This window comes from Macaca fascicularis, chromosome 13 (assembly GCF_037993035.2).
Source record: "Macaca fascicularis isolate 582-1 chromosome 13, T2T-MFA8v1.1".
Taxonomy (NCBI): domain Eukaryota; kingdom Metazoa; phylum Chordata; class Mammalia; order Primates; family Cercopithecidae; genus Macaca; species Macaca fascicularis.
Window position 1 is genome coordinate 92,863,581 of NC_088387.1, and position 19,889 is coordinate 92,883,469.

Sequence of the window (19,889 nt, forward strand, 5' to 3'; positions counted from 1 at the left end):
GCAAATAAAGATCTTTATTATTCTGAATCACTGCTCTTTAAAGAAGACAAGTCAGGTCAGGAAAGCAGATGGAGACCACATCTGACCATCGGGTAAGGATTTATGAGTGAAATTGTCCCGCTGATTGGAATGAAGACCCAGGAAGCATGCTGCAGAGTGCACGGCAGCTCTGGGGACTGCCTGGCTGGTCAGCGGTCTGTGCTTCATTCGTCTCCTCCTCCCAGTTCAGAGCCTCTGACAGATGGACCCAGGAATTGCTTCCTGGTTCAGCCAGTGAAATGGACTCAGTGAATAGTTTACAGTTTACCCCTGAGCCAGTAAATCCAAACTCTTCTGCATTGTGTCATGCCGGGATCACAATAAATCTGGCATAAGACGGGACATCAAACGTATCCGTGTTTAGTTGATTTGTTAATTTAACTGTCAATGGAAATCAGATGTTGAGATTCACTGTGAAACGAAGTAGCAATTTGTGCCTCTGTCAGAAATATGGGTCTACAGTGTGATTCAGAAACCTCACCCCAGCATGGTGGGCATTTCGGGGATGCTGGTGGCCCTGAGAGATGCCAACAGCTTGGTGGCCCAGGCCTGGATAAGGTCCGTCTCCCCATTCCCATGGCTGTCCACACTTGGACCAGCCCTGATTCTGCAGGATGCTGTAGGGAGTGGGTCAGAGGTGTGAATGAACTGTGGATCTCGGAAAATAAAGCAGACTGCATTCAATTGGTACCTTCCTGTGGATCTTTTTTTCCCCTCTGAAAATAGATGCAGTCCTCACCCTGCCTGCCTCCTGGATTGATTGAGAGAAACTAATGAGATAGTGGACATGAAAGGGCTTGGAAGAGTTTTGTGAATAGAAATACAGGTCATGTGTTGGAATAGAAACAGGGTGAATTGGGGTCCTCAGAATGTAAGCATCAGCCTAGGAAGGAAAGAGAAGGACTGACTCACTCATGCTTCTTTCAGAGAAATTTACTTCCTTTTTTTTATTGTAAAAGTTGTGTATGTCCATTATAGAACACAGAAATTCAGAGAGGTTTAGAAAAGAGGGCTCAAAGCATTCATAATCCTCTCCCTTAGAGGTAACTGTGGTTAACAATTTGACACATATTCCTTCTGGTTTTCCTTTCCGTGTATATAAATGGATTTTGCTATGCTGTTCCAACAGTCTTAGATACAGGTGCATTGGGCTTTTTTGGTTGGTTGGTTGGTTTTCTTTGTAGTTAATTTATTATGAAAATTTTCTCATGTTAATAAAAGTTCTTCAAAAACATCCTTGTGTGATACAGGGGTGCAAGCTTTTATTACTGTTTCCCTGCCTGTGGGGATCTTATTTCTTTGTTTTCACTTTCATGGTATGATAATCTGCTATGAGGTTTTTTAGATCTAAGTGTCTCATAACCCTCTCTCCTCCAGGAAGTTTCCTAAAAGTGGAACTTGGGGGTTCAAAGGTCTGAACAAAATTTTAACGTTCTTAAAACATACTGCCAAACTTTTCTAGAAAAGATCTCGCAGTTCACATTCTCACCAGCAGTATGTAAGAGTCGCTAACTCACTACATCCTTGCTAGGACTGAGTATTATTTTTATTTATTTATTATTTATTTAAATTAAGACAGGGTCTCACACTCAGTCACCCAGACTGGATTGCAGTGCTGAGATCACAGCTCACTATAGCCTCGACCTACTGGAGAGACCTCCCAGGCTCAGGCGATCCTCCCACCTCAGCCTCCCAGGTAGCTAGGCCTATAGGCATATGCCACCATGCCCGGCTAATTCTTTTGTATTTTCAGTAGAGACAAGGTTTTACCATGTTGCCCAGGTTGGTCTCAAACTCCTAGGCACAAGCGATCTGTCCGCCTAGGACTTCCAAAGTGCTGAGACTACAGGTGTGAGCCACTGCGCCCAGCCTGGGTATTATTTTCAAATCTTTGCTAATCTGATGAAGCTATTTTGTGCAAAGGCTATTTCAGTTTCTACCGTTATAAGTAAAAGTAAAGGCAAAAACCAAAATAGCTTTTGCACCAACCTAATAAAATGTTTGAATCTGACCATCAGTTGACACAGCTCATACTAAAGTCACACAGACAAGTCACTATTCCCTGAGTATGCCATCCTCTCTCCCTGGAGCTCCCTTATCTTTTCTCTTTTGTTGAGAATTCTTGCCCACTCTTTGAGGATAACTCAAGTGTTATCTGTTTCCTGGAGCCTTCTTTTCCCGCCTGGCTGGATACTCCTTCTCTGTGTGCCCATCATTCAGATATCCCAGTTACCTATTTCTGAGCAACAAATACTCCAGAGCATATTAGCTTAAAATAACTACCATTGTATCATTTTTCACAATTGCATGGGACAAGAATTTGAGCAGGTAACTTTTTCACACCACGTGGCATTGACAGGTCATGTATTGGATTCAGCTGGCAGATCATATGGTGTGTGGGCCCCAGGATGGCTTTGCTTGCATGTCTACTGCCTTGGAAAAGATGGTAGGAGGGCTGAGCTCAACTGGGACTATCGCCAGAGTGCCTACACCTGACCTCTCTAGCATGGTAGCCTTGAGGGAGTCAAACTTCTTACATGCATGCTCCAGGCTCCAAGGACAAATGTATCCATGACCAAGGAGGGCACTGCACAGTTTTTATGATCTAGCCTCAAAAGTTACATGGTGGCTTCCATCATATGTTATTAGTCTAAGCAGTCATGAGCCTGCCCGACTCATGAGAAGGATACCAAAATCTCCATCTCTCAATAATCCTCTCAAGAGGATTTTTAAAGAATTTGCAGATAAGTTTTGAAACAGCCAAAACACACACCTATTTTAGCACTTATTGTGTGTTTATTATTAATTGTCAAAATATCTGTCCTAGTATACGGGATGGCCTCAAGATTGTAAACCATGTTTTCTTCATTGTCTAGTATTTATTGAATACCTACTATGTACCAGACACTGAGGCTCACCTGCAGTTTTTGTAAACCTCAAGACAACCTTGTGAGATAGATGCTGACACTCAAGGCAATTGAGTACCTTGTACAAGACCAAGCACGGTCGAGTCAGCATTCAAATTTGGTCCAAAACGGTCTCCAAATCCAATCTTGTTTTCCTCACCTCTAGCACATGCTCAGTAAATTGAAGGTCATTGGAAATTCAGGTCAGCACATAATTTTAAAACTTTATATCAGGTCCATTGAAAATGCATCTTCCTTATATTACCAGGGGTTCCACAGCAAAACTGCTTTCATCCCTGAACCCTTAGTGAACTGAGAGAGGACACCTGTGTCTGTGCCCCTGTCACTTGGCCAGTGAGTCCAAGATCTGTGGGCACGAATGTTTCCTCTAGGTGTCCTCAGAGATTTCTCCCATCAAGTCTTGTCTGTTTTCTCACCTATTTTCCCTAAATGAAATTGTAGACTCTGTTCAGTAGCTCTTCACTCTGGAGAATATAGTACCTGGCAGAAACTCCCTGGGTGTTTGAGAAAGACTTGCAAAAGTGGAAATGGAGTCTTGTGTACCTGGGGACCCGCCCAGTCTGAAGCAGCCCTTTGTGCCATCTGCCTGTACTTCGTAGCAAGATTGAGGGCTGAGAGGATTCTAGCTGATCTGGGAGTCTCCCCATATGCTTTCCAAATTGTCATCCACATGTATCACCATTACCAGACCCTCCCCCAACACCTCCTTCCTGCACATGGAAACTCATCTCCATTGTTCCCTGCTGCTGACTGAGACGCTGATCCACGGCACGGGGAGAAACAGCCCTCAGAGCTCACCTGGTCCAATCCCATTATTTCACAAATGAGCAGACTGAGGCCGAGAGAGGCTAATGCCAGGTTTAAGGTCACTCAAGTGGCCTGATGCGGTGGCTCATGCCTATCATCTCAACACTTTGGGAGGCTAAAGCAGGAGGATTGCTTAAGCCCAGGGTTTAAGACCAGCCTGGGCAAAATAGGGAGACCCCATCTCTACAAAAAAATTTTTTTTTTACTTAGCCAGATGCAGTGGCACACACCTGTGATCCAGGCTACTTGGGAGACTGAGATGGGAGGATCACTTGAGCCCAGGAGTTTAAAGCTGCTGTGAGCCATGATCGTGCCACTGCACTCCAGCCTGGATGACAGAATGAGACCCTGTCTCAAAAATAAATAAATAAAAATTAAAAAATAAAAAAAAAAAATCACTCAGCACACAGTAGTGTCAGGTTAGCTCAGAGGCTTCGTCACTGCCAGGCCACTGTAGTTTAAGCTATATCCAGTGCCTCACACACTGGTAGATTCCACTGGAAACCAAACAGAAGGGGGATTTAAAAGAGGAAAGAGAAGAGCCAGAACTCCGCACGGGGCCTCAGCCACAGGCTTTTCTCAGTAGGCCACACTGACTTCCCCTGTCCTGCAGTCTTCATTAGTGCTTATTTTCAAGGCCAGTATAATCAGTCATTTTTCAAATGTTCTAAATATTGTTCTACAACATAAATTGTTCTAAAATATAACATAAAATTGACCATCTTAACCATATCTACGTGTACAGTTCAGTAGTGTTTAAGTATATGCAACATTGCTGTGCAACCAATTTTCAGAACTTTAACTTCCCAAACTGAAATTCCCATACCCTTTAAACAGCTCCCTATTCCTCCCTCTTCCCAGCCCCCATAACCACCGTTCTACCTGCTGTCTCTATGGATTTCACTACACAAGGTACCTCATGTAAGTGACATCGTACATTTCTCTTTTTGAAACTGGCTTATTTCACTCAGCATGGTGTCTTCAAGTTTCATCCATGTTGAAGCATGTGTCAGAATTTATTTCCTTTTCAAAGCTATACTGAGGAACCGCTATATTGTTTCCCATAGCAGCCACACCATTTTACATTCCCACCAACAACACACAAGGGTTCAAATTTCTCTATATCTTTGCCAACACTTGTTATTTTCTATTTTTTTTTTTGATAGTAGCCATACTAAATCAGTCATCTTCTTGTATATTTCAATCATATTCATTGAAGGAATCAAGTAAACGATAACACATACAAAAAATGTCTGATACATAGTAGGCTGAATATTATTTTAGTAGTTGTTATTTATCCTCCCTGCCTGCCTATCATCCAGTTTTCCTTCTTCATTAGGTTTCTCCCAATCTTGTGGTTCTGAGAAGTTCAGACCCTCACATGAGAGGCTTAGAAAAGAACTAAAAACTAAAAAATACAAAGAGGTTCTTGACTCCTAGCCTTGGCAAGTGATCTTGATATTTTCATAGGGGACTCTACCCCTTTCCAGGTTTCTTTGCCTGAACTGTGCCTATCAAATTTGATAACACCAAAGCTCCTTATATTTCCTCCAAGGAAACCCTGCTTCCTCTCGCCCCTGGCTGGAAGGATGTCCCATCCACTGCACACTGCTAGCTTGTAGTCTATTTCCCACTTGGCTTTGTGCCTAGAATGGGAAGCAGTGTTTTTTAAGAGATGGAGTCTTGCTCTGTTGCCCAGGCTGGAATGCAGAGGCACAATCATAGCTCACTGCAGACTCAACCTCCTGGGCTCAAGCGATCCTTCTGCCTCAGCCTCCCAAGCAGCTAGGACTACAGGCACATGTCACTGTGCCCTGCTGGGAAGCCCTTACTGACTGTCTCCCAGCCTCTCGCTACTCACTGTAAATCAGCCATCACTCTCCTGCATGTATGGTGGCTCCCAGCAGCCCATGCCGGTTGCAGCTTCATCAGCTTCCCAGTCCAAGTCCCATTGCAGGTATGAATGGGCAGCCGTCATCCTGAATGGAGGTGGCAGCACTGAGCAAGGTCTTTAGATACAGAGAAGGCCATGATCAGTACAAGGAGCCTTCTACATGATTTGCTTTTTATATTAACAAATGCCAGCTTTGTACACACATAGCCATAGGAGTTGGGGCTATATGGAAGTCCTCTGAAATACCAATTTTACATTATGAACAAAGCATAAACCCTGCTTCTGAATCTACCCAAAATTATGTATTAAAAAGCATTATTCACTTATTCTTTCAAGAAACTTTTATTGAGATTCCCAGGTGCCAGGTGTTGTTCTAGGCACTGGGGATTCAGCAGTGAAATACACACTAAGTTCTCCATCCCGAGTGCTAGTCAGGGAGACAGACTACCAACAACACTAATAAGGAAGGTGTATATTGCTCAGTTACACAGGTAGCAAGGAAAGGAGAGATGAAGTATCTGTGATTTGATTAGAGGCCAGGGGAGAGATTTTAAATAAAGCCACCAGGGAAGGCCTTGCTGAGAAGGTAACATTTCAGTAAAGATGGAGGTGTGGAAGCCTCTTATGAGTTTAGTGATATCATGTGTAAATGTCAGATGGTTAATATTAAAAATAAAATCTTAATTGTTTTCTAGCACTAGGTGGTTTACAAAGTACTTTCCATAATTATCTCATTTGGCCCCAACAACCCCTGATGGAGGAGGCATTTCTCCTGGCTCATGGGGACGAGCCCTGAACGCCCATATTCAGGTTCCTGGACTTTATCTTAGTACCTACTTGGTACATTATTCCTCTGAAAACACTGAATGTCCTAGCCATTTGAGAGATGGGAATCCTATTCCCAAATCGCAGCCACCCTCCATGGGTCCCCAAGACACTGGCTTGCTTGCTCAGGCCCTGCCTCCTGCCTGTTGTACACGTTCTTCTCTGGCATTCCACTGACTTGCACTCCACAGTCTTCCCTCTTGCTCATTTCTGGGGCTTCTAAAATGGCCTTTTCCACCCTGGTGGGGCTAGCAGATTGATTAAGAGTGTGGGCTGCCAAGCCAGACAGACAGAAAACTCTAGCTCTGCCAATGCTTATGACCTCAGTAATGATCTTACAAATATTTGGATTCCAATTTCCTTCTCAGTAAAATGAGGGAGCAATTACTTCATAGAGTTACTGTAAGATCCAAATAAAATAATCCTGATAAAGCCTTCAGTACAGGACCTAGAACATTGTAAGCACTCAATCAGTGGTGAGGGTGGAAACTATTGCTATGATGATTGACAGTGGCATCAGCACCCAGTGGCTATCTTGCCTCTTTAGCAAGTAGCCAGCCTTTCTACTGTGGCTACCGTGGATCCAATGGGAGCAGGATGACTTCCTATATATTTTTAAGAGGGCTGAATCCACTTGACTCCCTTAATTGGAGGTGCCTCAAGGGGCCACTACTCATGATCAGGTGCTCCCGTCTTCATTTCTCCAGTCTGAATGAGCCCTCCCGGCCTTTGCTCTCATTCCAAGCACCTTCCTCTGCTGCACAATCTAAAGCCTGGTCCCTGCAGCAGTCTCAGTAGTAGCTATAATTTGTTTGTGATTAGTACTAATTCTCCAAGGTACAGTTGAAATTGCATTGTTTACTGAACAAACGAGGAGAAAATGACATATTTTACAGGGAAGTATGGTTAAATGCAATCACTTTGCAGAGAGATTAATGGCAAAATGTACACAGAGGTCATTTATCATATTACAAATAAAATTATTGGTGTGTGTTTTCAACAAAGCAATGAAGATAAATGTTGAATAGGAAAACCTTAGGAAAGGATCACGCAACAAAATAAAGGGGCTATGGAGACTACAAAAGAATTAGAAATTTTTTAATTCTTTTGGAGAACTTGACCATAAAAATGAAACGCACTCTGCCTTCCTGCGAGTGGCCTGCAGGAATCTTGGCGGTTCTCAGTAAATCTATACGAAGACTTTGTCCTAGGTATTGGAAGTTAGAAACCAGCCCTCACAGGCTCTGTCATGTCAGGCAGCCCTGGTCCCACCCTAGTGCCATCCTTTATGTTGTCCTCTCTCACCATCACCTCGGGCCCTCTGCCAGTCCTATCAGGGTCGCCTTCATATCGACTCACCTCCCTCCATCTCCATGTCACCAGCCTCATTCAAGCTGCCTTTGTGACTTGCTTGGTCAGTTACAACATGGTCAGTTACAACAGCAGCCGGCCACGTGGTTTGCCCACTTCCATTTTCTCTCCATCCATTCTTCCCGAATCACTCAGAATGATCTTTCTAAGGACTTAGGTTTTTTTCAATCTCTTGTCTAAACTCCTTAAATAAGGTCCATGCTCCTTGCCATGGCCCACAGGGTCCTGCCTGGTTGGGCCTCGGCCTCCCTCCGCAGCCACCCCTCATAACCCTCTGTGACCATCTGTGACCCTCTTGAGCTATACTGGCCTCAGCTCTGCTTCTAGATCAGGAACATCCTTTCACACCCCCAGCCTTGCAGTTGCTGCTCCTCCACAGCCTTCTTCATGGCTGATTCCCTCTCATCCTTCACTATCAGCTCACATATCACCTCCACAGAGATGGCACATCATTTTTTTTTTTTTTTTTGAGATAGAGTCTCACTCTGTCACCCAGGCTGGAGTGCAGTGGCATGATCTGGGTTCACTGCAACCTCTGCCTCCTGGGTTCAAGCTATTCTCCTGCCTCAGCCTCACAAGTAGCTGGAACCACAGGTGCACGCCACCACACCTGGCTAATTATTGTATTTTTAGTAGAGATGGGGTTTCGCCATGTTGGCCAGGCTGTTCTTGAACTCCCTACCTCAGGTGATTCGCCCGCCTCGGCCTCCCAAAGTGCTGGGATTATAGGCGTGAGCCACCACGCCTGCCATGTTGCTCCTTCCTTAGTACTGTCACCCCAGTGCTGGGCACATTGTAGAAGCTCAAAGATTGAAATGGAGACTGGGAAAGGTGGATGCGATTTCTGCAGTGCAACCCAAAGGAATTAGTAATTCCTAGCAGAATGCAAGGGAACCCCACCTCACAACATTCTTCTATTTAAACTCGGTGATCTGGTTTGTATTATTTGACTACATACATTAGCACTTGCTATGTGACAGGCACTCTTAGGAGATTAAATAAGTGACACAGACTCCCTGCCTTAAGGAATTTAGAATTTAGTGGGAGAAGCTGGCAATGCAGATATAAACACCCAATAAAGTGAGGCAAGGCTCAGCCAGAGGTATGCATCAGCACCCCAGAGGGAGACGCATGTCTTTCTTCAAGAGAGAAGAGCAAGCAATTGGGGAAAGTGGCATCCGAGTTAGCAGAAATTGTTGAGATCAAGATGATTCTAGACAACGGAACAAAGTTACACAATGGCTGTAAGGAACTGCACGTCCCGATGTTTAGCTAAAGATGTGAAAGGACATGGCAGAGCTGGGATTTGGACTGAATGCTGCGGAAACCAGCAAAGGTTTATGGTAGGATTAGGACCAAAAAGGAGCTGGCCTCAGAAAACTGACTCCAATGGTGAGGTGACTCCAGAGACAACTAATGCTGAAAACCCATCATTTTAAGTATTATTTTTCATAGCTATTATTTATGTTGGAAATGACTCTTGCATTTGTTTCAGTTACTGTTTTGCTGAAAGGACCTGGCAGAGCCTCACCTCTACTATGTGACATGAGGACACCCAAAGGTTCTGTCTGTCCCAAGATCTGGCCTCTGTAACCCCCTCACTGACCCCCTTCCCATCCACCCTCCATAGCTGGTCCTCTCAAAGCCCTTAGGATAGTCTCTGAAATTAGCCCATAATAAGAACCCATGTATTCTTTTATGTACACACGATTTCATTTCATCCTCACATAAATCTTGTAAATTAGGCAGCATCCCCAATTTATAGGAGACTGTAAGCTGTGTCAGTGTTTATCCCACTAGCTAGAAGATGGGGGCTGGAGCCTAGTATTATGTTCTCTACACCTTAGGGGGCTCATCAACACAAACTGAACAAACTGGGTCCTTGGACCTGCGAGAGTATTCACAGACATGGAATCTAGGGGTGAAACGCGCTCTTGAGAACCCTGGACAAAGGAGGAAATCCTTGCAATGAGAGGGTGGGGGCGGTGAGAGGTGCTGGAAGTCTTGGAATTCCTCTGCGAGGAGAAGGAACTAATGATCCATTTCTCAGGAACCAGAGGTTCTCAGACTTGGCTGTACTCAATTATCAGCCAGAGAGCCTGTGGCACCTGCTTTTTCCAGGCCCCCCACCCAGATCCTCTGATTCAGTAGGATTGAAGTCAGGCCCAGGAAGCTCCTGCGTGGTTTTGATATAGGCGTGTGTGGACACACCATTAACGCAACAGCCTAAGCCCATGGCAACTATGAATGGCTGGCTTTAGAGGGCTTACAAAGAAGGAAACTGAAGCCCAGAGAGAAAGAGACTTGCTCATGGTCCCAGAGGACTGGTGGCAAGGCTAGGCCTCAAACTAACTCTCCCACTTCCCAGAATCATGATTTCTTACCCAACCCACCAGCAGCCATCCATAGTGAGACCCGCTCCTCGCTGATTCACATTTCAAGTAGTAGAAACCCAAGATGCCAGTTCTTTAATGAGGTTGTCCACGCTACAATTTATGAGGCCCAAAGCCCTCAGCAGGACTGGTGTCTGCCAGGCTTAATTTACACAGTTCTCAGGCCTTCCAATACCCCCATTAAGGTCAGAAAGGGATCTGCAGCTGTTAGTCTGTGCACTTGACTACATTCTCATCATGTCACCATCCATTTTCATGTCTTCAGGCTGTTTACCCTTGAGAGCCTGATTTGCCTAGTCCAGATCATGGCCCAGTCCCCTGGACTCCAGCTCCAGCCCCAGGCTTGACCTGAGTCCCCTAGACACCAGGTTCCTCCACGTGTCATCTCCCCTCACTTTAATTGACGAGCAAGACCCTCTTCTCACCAAAGGAGCACTCAGATTTCCTCCTTTAATGAGTGTCATTAGTTAGGCAAGAGCAAGCAGGTGGGAGATGGCCAGAAAGCTGATAGAAATGTGCCTTTTTAAAATGACACATAAATCACCCTAATTAAAAATTAAGCACCCTAAAATTTGACATTCGTTTAAAAAAAGAAATTTGAGTTGGGAGAGTTGTGTAGGTTTTGTAGCATCAAATCTCTAAAACATGATTGAAGGAGCGGAGGATGCGTGGGTTTCTGTTTGGAATGCACAATTAGGGAAGAGGCATCATTCTCAGTGAGTGAACCCAATAAATCACCTGCGGTGTAGAACAGCAATTCACGTAACCTGACCTGGGCCAAGTGTGTCTCCAGTGCAAATCTGAACTAATTTCTACTATATCTAGAGAGGAGATAAATGGGCAAAGAAATATGGCATGCTGTTTCAGGAGAGATGTTCCAGGATGCAAGTGACAGATGACTGAGACAGGAAATTCCACTGAGAGGCAAGTTTGCTGGGTGTGTGGCTTTGGAAAGATGCCCCGGAGGGCAGAAGGCTTCAGGGGAGAGTCATTAACAACAGCCAGCATTCATAAAGTTGACACTAACTCGATCCAATCAACCTCATAAACATGGAGCCACCAACAGCTACTGCCCAGAACAGGACATCAGAGATGGAAGGGGCCTTGGAAACAGGATTTGAGATCAACAGTGAAGATAGTAAAGGTGAAGAACCCACCCTTGATACAGAGGCATCTCAGCCCAAGATCTCCAGGCCTCCAAGGAAATGATACTCAACCATATGCCCCTGAGAATTGCCCGAGGAACAGTTTTTTGTCGTTGTTGTTTGTTTGTTTTTTGAGACAGTCTCACACTGTCACCCAGGCTGGAGTGCAGTGACATGATCTCGGCTCACTGCAACCTCCGCCTCCCAGGTTCAAGGGATTCTCCTGCCTCAGCCTCCCAAGTAGCTGGGATTACAGGTGCCCACCACCACGCCCAGCTAATTTTTGTATTTTTTGTAGAGATGAGGTTTCACTATGTTGGTCAGGCTGGTTTCGAACTCCTGACCACAAGCAATCCACCTGCCTCAGCCCCACAAAATGCGTGGGCCACAGCGCCTGGAACTTTTAAAACCACCAATACCAAGGGTCTGTCCTCCAGAGATACTGATTTCATTGGCCTGAACGCCAAAAATATTTCTCACTTCCCAAGTGACTCCCATGGGCAGTCAGGGAGCCTCTCCTAGAAGACAATTTAATCTGAGTCATGGGAGAGGAACTGGAGCTGGGATCATCTGACCAGGTCCTGGGCCCCTGTCTGTGGTTTACTAGCTGTGAGACCACTTGCCAAGTACCCAGTAAGTCACTGGTTACCTTTTGTAGTGCTTTATTGCCTAAAAATCATTTCTCTGTGCATTGTGTAGGCTTTCACATCCTCAATCTTCTGATTAATCAGATGAGAATATTAATAACTGTCCTTCCAGTTTTTTGTGAGATTCAAATGAAGGGTAAAGAAAATACATCGTAAGCTATTAAAATGCTATATAAAGATAACCCCCTCTGATTTACTTTGTCAGTCTGGGGGAAGTGCCATTTCAAAGGCTAATATGTAAATACCCATAGAAAGGACCCTTACTAATAAAAGATCCCCAAGCACCAACTCTTCCCAGAGTGGCTTGATCTCAGATCTCCCTTACTTTTGCCTATTAGAGCATTTAGGGGTTTCAGTGGTTACCAGGAACCACATGGGCAGAAGGCATCAGAAGTCATGATGGGAAACAGGAGCTGGCTCTTCACGTCCAAGCCACTGCCTTTCCTCGCTGCTCTGCAGGCTGTGACCAGCCGGGGCCTCAGGGTACTCTACACCACAGGCCAGAACGATCATTTTACAACCGCAGAGAAGATGCTGTTTGGGAACTCAGGCCCTTGATTAAAATCATTCACCAAGGATATTTTTCTTCTTGGAATTTATGGGTCCCATAAACAGAACTTGAGAAGACAGAGCGTTGTTTTCTGTTGTGCCTCATTAGTTTGGGGTTTGGGCTGGCAGTAGAGATCACAGTACCAGGCATCCATCTAATTGACTCTCCCGCCAGCATAAAGCTCCCTGTGGGACGGAGGAGGCTGTGCCGGGGAGCCTGGAAGTCTCCAGTCGGGGAGGGAGGCTGGGCAGAGTTGGTAGCAGTGCTGAAACATAGGCACCTCTGGGCTGCTGCTGTGCTTCCACCTGGGAAGACAGGTCTGGGGGACAAAATCCAGGGCATCGGAGAGTGGAAGCCACACTGGCTCCTGCTCCTGGACCTCTTCCTTTGTCGAGGTGTGTGGGTGAAGGGCAGGGATGCTGACAGCCTGACCTTCCATGCCCACCACCACCACTCCTTGGAAGCTGCATCAATAATAGAGAACAAGGGATCCAAATCTGTGGGTTTCCAGCAGTCCCTCAGCCAACCAGTAACCACTCGGAGGTTTGGTATTCTCAACTATCAAATGGGCGTAATGAGACCTTCCCCAGCTAATACACAGGATCAGTTCAATTCCCAAATAGGGAGAATTGAGATCTTTATACCAGACACTGTCTGAGGCTCTTGAAGGTGAGACTTGACACCTCCCTTCAAGTCAGCTGCAGCTGGATGAGGAAGTCAGGCATACAAGCCATAGTAATGATATACAGCAGAGTGTCTACCACATTAATTGGAAGAAGTAATGTACCCAAGGGAAAGAGCCATTTATGGAGGGGAGAATCCGTGAAAATGGCAGATATTAGGTGGTGAGATCTAGATCCCCAGTGCCAAAAGGGGAGGAGTTGGTGGAAGGTGTCCCCAGAGAAGAGGGCAAGCCAAAGATTCCAAAGCGTAACCCACAGGTGACCTACTGATCCCACATGGAACAAACTCTGTAAGCATCCATACAGAAGAGGAAATCACCAAGGAAAATATCAATAGGGTGGCATCATATGAAAATTTCAGGCTGGGTGCAGTGGCTCACACCTGTAATCCTAGCACTTTGGGAGGCTGAGGCAGGAGGATCGCTTGAGACCAGGAATTCGAGACCAGCCTGAGCAACATGGTGAAGCCCCGTCTCTACCAAAAAAAAAAAAAAAGTAGCCATGCACGGTGCTGCACACCTGTATTCCCAGCTATTTAAAAGGCTGAGGTGGAAGGATCACCCGAGGTTGGAAGGTCAAGGCTAGGATGAGCCAAGGTTGTGCCATGATACTCCAACCTAGGTGACAGACACCCTGTCTCAGAAAATTTAAAATGCCTGTTTATCAAAATACATTACAAACAGAATGAAAATATACATAAAATACTGGGAAAAGCTGTCAAGCATATAATAAATAGTTTCACATCCTTATTAATGACCTCATACAACTCAGAATGAAAACAGGAAGAACCTAATCAATACATTGGCAATTCCCTAAAAAATTTGAAAAGAAAAAAAAAAGCTAGTAATGTGAGAAAAAAATTCAACCTCGAGGCTGGGCACAATAGCTCATGCCTGTAATCCCAGCAATTTGGGAGGCAAAGGTGGGCGGATCACTTGAGGCCAGGAGTTCAAGACCAGCCTGGCCAACATGGTGAAACCCCATCTCTACTAAAAATACAAAAACTAGCCAGCCATGGTGGTGGGCATCTGTAATCCCAGCTACTCAGGAGGCTGAGGCAGGAGAATCACTTCAACCCAGGAGGAAGAGGTTATAGTGAGCTGAGATTGTGCCACGGCACTCCAGCCTAGGCCACAGAGTAAGAATCTGCCTCGAAAAAAACAAATAAATAAATAAATAAAAATAAAATCCAACTTCACTGGCTATCAAAGAAATCCAAAATAAAACAGCAGGGGGATACCTTTAGTTAAAAATAAAAGTTCTGGTACTACTCAGGGTTGGCCATGATGTAGTATGAGGGACGTACATGTATGAAAACAGCTGGTGGAGAGTGTAAATTGGATTAACTTCTAGAAAGCAATTTGGCAATCTGTGTTAAGAGCCTTTAAAATGTTTATACCTTTTGATTCAGTAATTCCACTTCTGGGAATCTATCCTATGAAAATAATCTGCAGTGCAGGCAAAGGTTTATGCTCAAAGATATTCTTCAAAGTGTTATTATAAACAGACTAGCAGCCCAATCATTGAATAATGTTTAAATAAATGATGGGACATATCACACAATATTGTAGCCATTAAAAAGGATTTTTATGGGAAAATGTCAAAGCCTCTGGAAAAGCTTGTGATACAACCTAAATTATTTTAAGGCCTATATATATGACACAACTATACATACTTATAAAGCATGGACAGAAGAAACTAAACCAAAGAGAAATCTACCAAGATGTTAAAAATGGTGGCCTCAGGGTGGTGGGATTCTGGGCATTTTCTGTGTTTCTTTTGACCCTGCTTTTGAACTTTAGACAACTGGATTCTGTTTTAGAATGAAGGAAAGTAAAAGAAGCTGTAAGACCTCTTTGAGGAATGACAGGTGATCGGTGTGTGAAACACTTACGCACACTGGGACATAGGTGTGGATGCAACAGTCTAGATTTGTCCAAGAGGTTGAGGGAGACCTCACAGATATTTTTTTTCTTTTTTTTTTTTTTTTTGAGATGGAGTCTCACTCTTGTCTCCTAGGCTGGAATGCAATGGCGTGATCTGCAACCTCCACCTCCCAGGTTCAAGCAGTTCTCTTGCCTCAGCCTCCCAAGTCGCTGGGACTACAGACGCCCGCCACCACACCTGGCTAATATTTTGTATTTTTAGTAGAGAGATAGGGTTTCACCATGTTAGCCAGGATGGTCTTGATCACCAGATCTCATAATCTGCCCACGTCGGCCTCCCAAAGTGCTGGGATTACAGGCGTGAGCCACCGCGCCCGGCCGATTTTTAAGTTCGCTTATGTTTTCTGTGGCAAGGCTGGGAGTGAGGGTAATAAGGTCTTAACTATATTTAATGGTCTCCTGTGATAAGGCATAAGAAAAAGTGATTTGGAAACAAAATCACCAAGCAAATGTGAGAACTTTTCTTGTGATCCTAAATACCTGAGCCTTGAAAGAGGGGCAGAGGGGACAGGCACTGGGCTTCCCCATTTTCTCCTACTAAGTAGAAAGAACAGAACTGCCCTGGCCTGGTTGTTACAAGTTTAGTGAGCAAGCAGGTGCTGCTTCTGGGGTGCTCTTAACTCCTGGGACACAGCCCCATCAGCTCCCCAGGCAAGGGGATCTCCTCCCACTGTTTCAGGGAGACCACACCTTCCACGGGACCAGCACCAGTGTGTGCAGAAAGCATTTTACCTTCCAGCTTCCAAGAGGACATGAGTGGCAGGTGAAGAATTGATGCACAGAATTAAAGCTGCAAAATGAATTTGACATTTTACGTCCTAAAACGAGCATTGTGTCTCATTCTGCCATTCCCTCTGTACTTTGATCCTGCATGTTTGTCTGAGAATATGGCCTCCATACAGTCGGGAAGTGGTTCCAGGACCCCCACATCTGCACAGGCTCAGTCAGCCCTGCCAAGCACAAAAATATTGTATTTTCCATTCATGTTGGTTTGAGAAAGATCCATGTGTAAGTGGGTCCAAACCTGAATTGTTCAAGGGTAATTTTTTGTTGTGCATTTTCCTGCACTTAGAACCCATAAGTTATGTGGGGAAATCTTGCTTAGGCTATCTTGAGGCCAAGGGACAAATGGGGTGGTGTTTTTCCTTCTGTGTAAGTAAGAAAAAGGTAGAGGTGAATAGTCCAGGGAACCGCAAAGATCTAGTCACAAAAACAAGTTAGAGCACTGAGCAGTGGATCTAAAGCTACTCTGGGCTCCTGATGATGGGAGCCTCGGCTGTCTGGGATTTCAGCGGGAGTCAGGTCTCGATGGAGTGTTCATTCTCTTTTGCTGCTGTAAAAACTACCACGAACGTAATAAAGCAACATGAATTTCTTCTTTTACAGTTCTGGATGGCAGAAGTATGAAGTTAGTTTCACTGAACTAAAGTCATGTCGTCAGGCAGGCCGGGTTCCTCCTGGAGGCTCTAAAAGAATCATTTCCTTGACTTTTCCACCTTCCAGAGGCTGCCGGCACCCTTTGGCTTGTGACCCCTTCCTCCCACTACTCCAAACGCTTGCTTCCACCCTCACAGTCCCTACTTCTTACTTTGACTCTCTTGTCTGGTCATCACGTTGCCTACACTCCCCAACCCAGGATATTCCAGGTTAATGTCTCCAGCTAAAGATTCTTAATCACACCAGCAAAGCCTCTTTTACCACAGTAACATTTTCACAGGCCCCGGGGATTCGGATGTGGCTATTTGGGGGTCTGCTATTCAACCCACTAAAGATAGGTAACCTGACGTTCAGGTGATTCATGAACCCTCCTGGGGGCCAGGCACTGGCTAAGGCTGAGGGAACGCCACGCTCAAACAACTTGATGGGGATGATGGGATCGTGCACAAGCGTTCTGGAGGCAGGTTGCATGGAACCAGCAGCTCCCCAAATGGAGGTGGGGAGGAAGGTGTGAGGATTGTCACAGGCAGTGTCTGTGAGCTGGACCTGGACGGACAGGAGGATTTCAATCAGCAGAGTATGGGGTGCATCATCACATGACCATCACATGACCACGTTCATCTCCCTCTGGGATTCTGCAGCACAGAGTCCATGAGGAGAGGCAGAAGGAAAGGCAAAGGCAATTTAGGCCCAGATCACAGGGACCTTGAAGAGCCGGTGAAAGGGCGCAGATGTGATTCCCTGGAAGGAAGTGGGACCTGTTTTCCCATGACCACTATTTGCAGAGAATGCCCTGCAGGAGGCAGGGTGGACAACACTGGGTGCCCATCTGCTGTCATCTGACAAACTTTGCCTTATCTGGACTACCCTAGAAAGGAGGGCACAAGGCCACCTCCAGCATCTCCTTCCATGAGATGGAGAGGGCGCCTTTACAGTCAGAGAGGCTGGGTGTGAATCCCACATACCAGCAGTGTGACCTGAGATAAGCCACTGAACCTCTCTGACCTCAGTTCTCCCGCTTAGGAAATGGACATCAAGACCTGTCAGCCGGGCGCAGTGGCTCAAACCTGTAATCCCAGCACTTTGGGAGGCCGAGACGGGCGGATCACGAGGTCAGGAGATCGAGACCATCCTGGCTAACATGGTGAAACCCCGTCTCTACTAAAAAATACAAAAAACTAGCCGGGCGAGGTGGCGGGCGCCTGTGGTCCCAGCTACTCGGGAGGCTGAGGCAGGAGGATGGCGTAAACCCAGGAAGCAGAGCTTGCAGTGAGCTGAGATCTGGCCACTGTACTCCGGCCTGGGCGACAGAGTGAGACTCCATCTCAAAAAAAAAAAAAAAAAAAAAAAAAAAATACCTATCTACCTTCCTCACAGGGCTGGATGTGCTAAAGTAGATGGAGGAATTCCAGAAGTAAACAAGTCGGGCTTCATGTTAGTTTCAGTGCTATTGGGAAGAGTCCTTTGAACCAGGAAATCATGGAATTTTAGATATTAAAGATCACCTAACCTGGAGAGTACTGCATCAGAATCAGTTGAGTTTGATTTGCAGCCAGAGTTGGAAAGGCCGCACCCCCATGTGAGGCTCAGAGAGGCTGGGGGACTTAGCCAAGTGGGGTCCTAGTTCATCTTCCCCCCACTGCCCCGAGCACTGAGATGGGTTTAGCACCAGCTATGACTGGGATAGAGCTAGAAAACAAGGCAGAGGGTAAAGCAGGCACACGTGGGGTGTTGACCCAGGTGAGCCCTACCTGCTCATCTCCACAGGGGCCAGAGGCTCCCCATCTGACACCAGCCAAGAGCTGAGTAGCAGGAGGCACCAGCCAGGCTCTTGTGAGGTGGTTCCCAGCAAAGCCCTCCATTTGGTCAGGGAGGCTAAGCCAGGCCAGCCTTCTCCTTCCTGTTGTCTGAATCTCTGGGGCCTGCAAAGATGTGAGTGGTCACAGGTTAATTCATTATCAAAATGTATTGTTCTTAATCCAGAAACTAATAACTGTGTATGCTCCTTTTAAACTGCCCCCGTCCCTTCCCCCTCTGGATAAAATTAATTATCTAACAATTTCAGACTAGAGCAAACCTTCACAATCTAATAGAAATCCCTCCTTTGATAGAGGAGGGGACAGGGACCACACAGAGAAGGGACATGGTCAGCTTCACACAGCAAGGCAGGAGAAGCCAAGTCCAGATCTGAGGCCCAGGCTTGCATGATGGTATTCTTTGCATTCCAGAACAGAAAGTGCTGCATCTTTCTAGAATCTTCTCAATGTCACTCCAGTGGTCGAACCTGGGGTCAAGAACATGGGGGACATGCACTAGACCAGATCCACCTCTTGGTACCCCAAATTTGACCTTGAGGGTGGAGCTGTCTGTACAGGTGAGACTCCACCTGGAGGCCATCCACTTGGCACACTAAAGTCATAGGTTTGAGGACCCCCGAGGGGGAATGTCGTGGAGGGAACATGGACCACTCTGCTGCTCACCATCCTAGAAAGTAAGATACCCCAGCAGGCCATGGATGAGCATAAGGGGTTTTGACCCCTCTCACCTGCTGGTGTTTGCCCTGGGTGTGGCCAGATGGAGATGCAGATGGCTCAGTCAGGCCTTGGGATGTGAATGGCAGGGCGGGATAATGCTGTCCCTACAGCCTGCCCACGGGACCAACCCATCAGGCCAGCTGGTGCCTGGGACCATGCAAACTCACCATGGTTGTGTGTCTGTGTGCTCTCCAGGAACATCCCCAGGCTCCAAGATGGCCCTGCAGAGCTCCTTCACTTGTTGGAATGGGACAGTCCTCCAGCTTGGGCAGGCCTGTGACTTCCACCAGGACTGCGCCCAGGGAGAAGATGAGAGCCAGATATGCCGTGAGTAGATGGGGCTACCCCACCCTGCCCCAGCCCAGACCATGCTCATAACCCCCTATTGTCCCCATTACCCTCGGCATGAGAGCATGGACAGCCTTCCCGATATCCAATGACACTTGTGACTCCTCTCATGACAAAGCCACACAGTCTTCAAGAGGCAGAGCTAAGATTTGTGGTCTAGAAATAACCTGGTCCATAGTCATGTAAGTCAAGAACCAAACAAAATCTTATAAGTTATGCTGTCAGCATCCTTAAGGCACAGAGAAAACGTGCAGGATAAAGCCCAGCTCTAATGTGACATTGGAAGTCCTCCATGCCCAGACTTCCCTCCCCTTCCAAGCCTCATTCCCCACCTGCCCTCATC

General features: G+C 46.1%; 1 protein-coding gene across 3 annotated transcripts in view; it reads left to right on the forward strand.

Annotated features, from left to right (window-relative positions):
• The window catches only part of ALK (ALK receptor tyrosine kinase), a 979,633-nt gene that overhangs the window by 813,230 nt on the left and 146,514 nt on the right, over window positions 1–19,889 (forward strand). For all 3 annotated transcript variants that reach the window (XR_012422518.1, XM_065527229.2, XM_005576218.5), the window contains one exon: window positions 19,394–19,525. Coding sequence is in view for 2 of the 3 variants with exons in the window: in XM_065527229.2 (XP_065383301.1) it covers window positions 19,394–19,525 (132 nt within the window). In the remaining variant the exon portion in view is untranslated. The remainder of the gene's footprint in view (window positions 1–19,393; window positions 19,526–19,889) is intronic.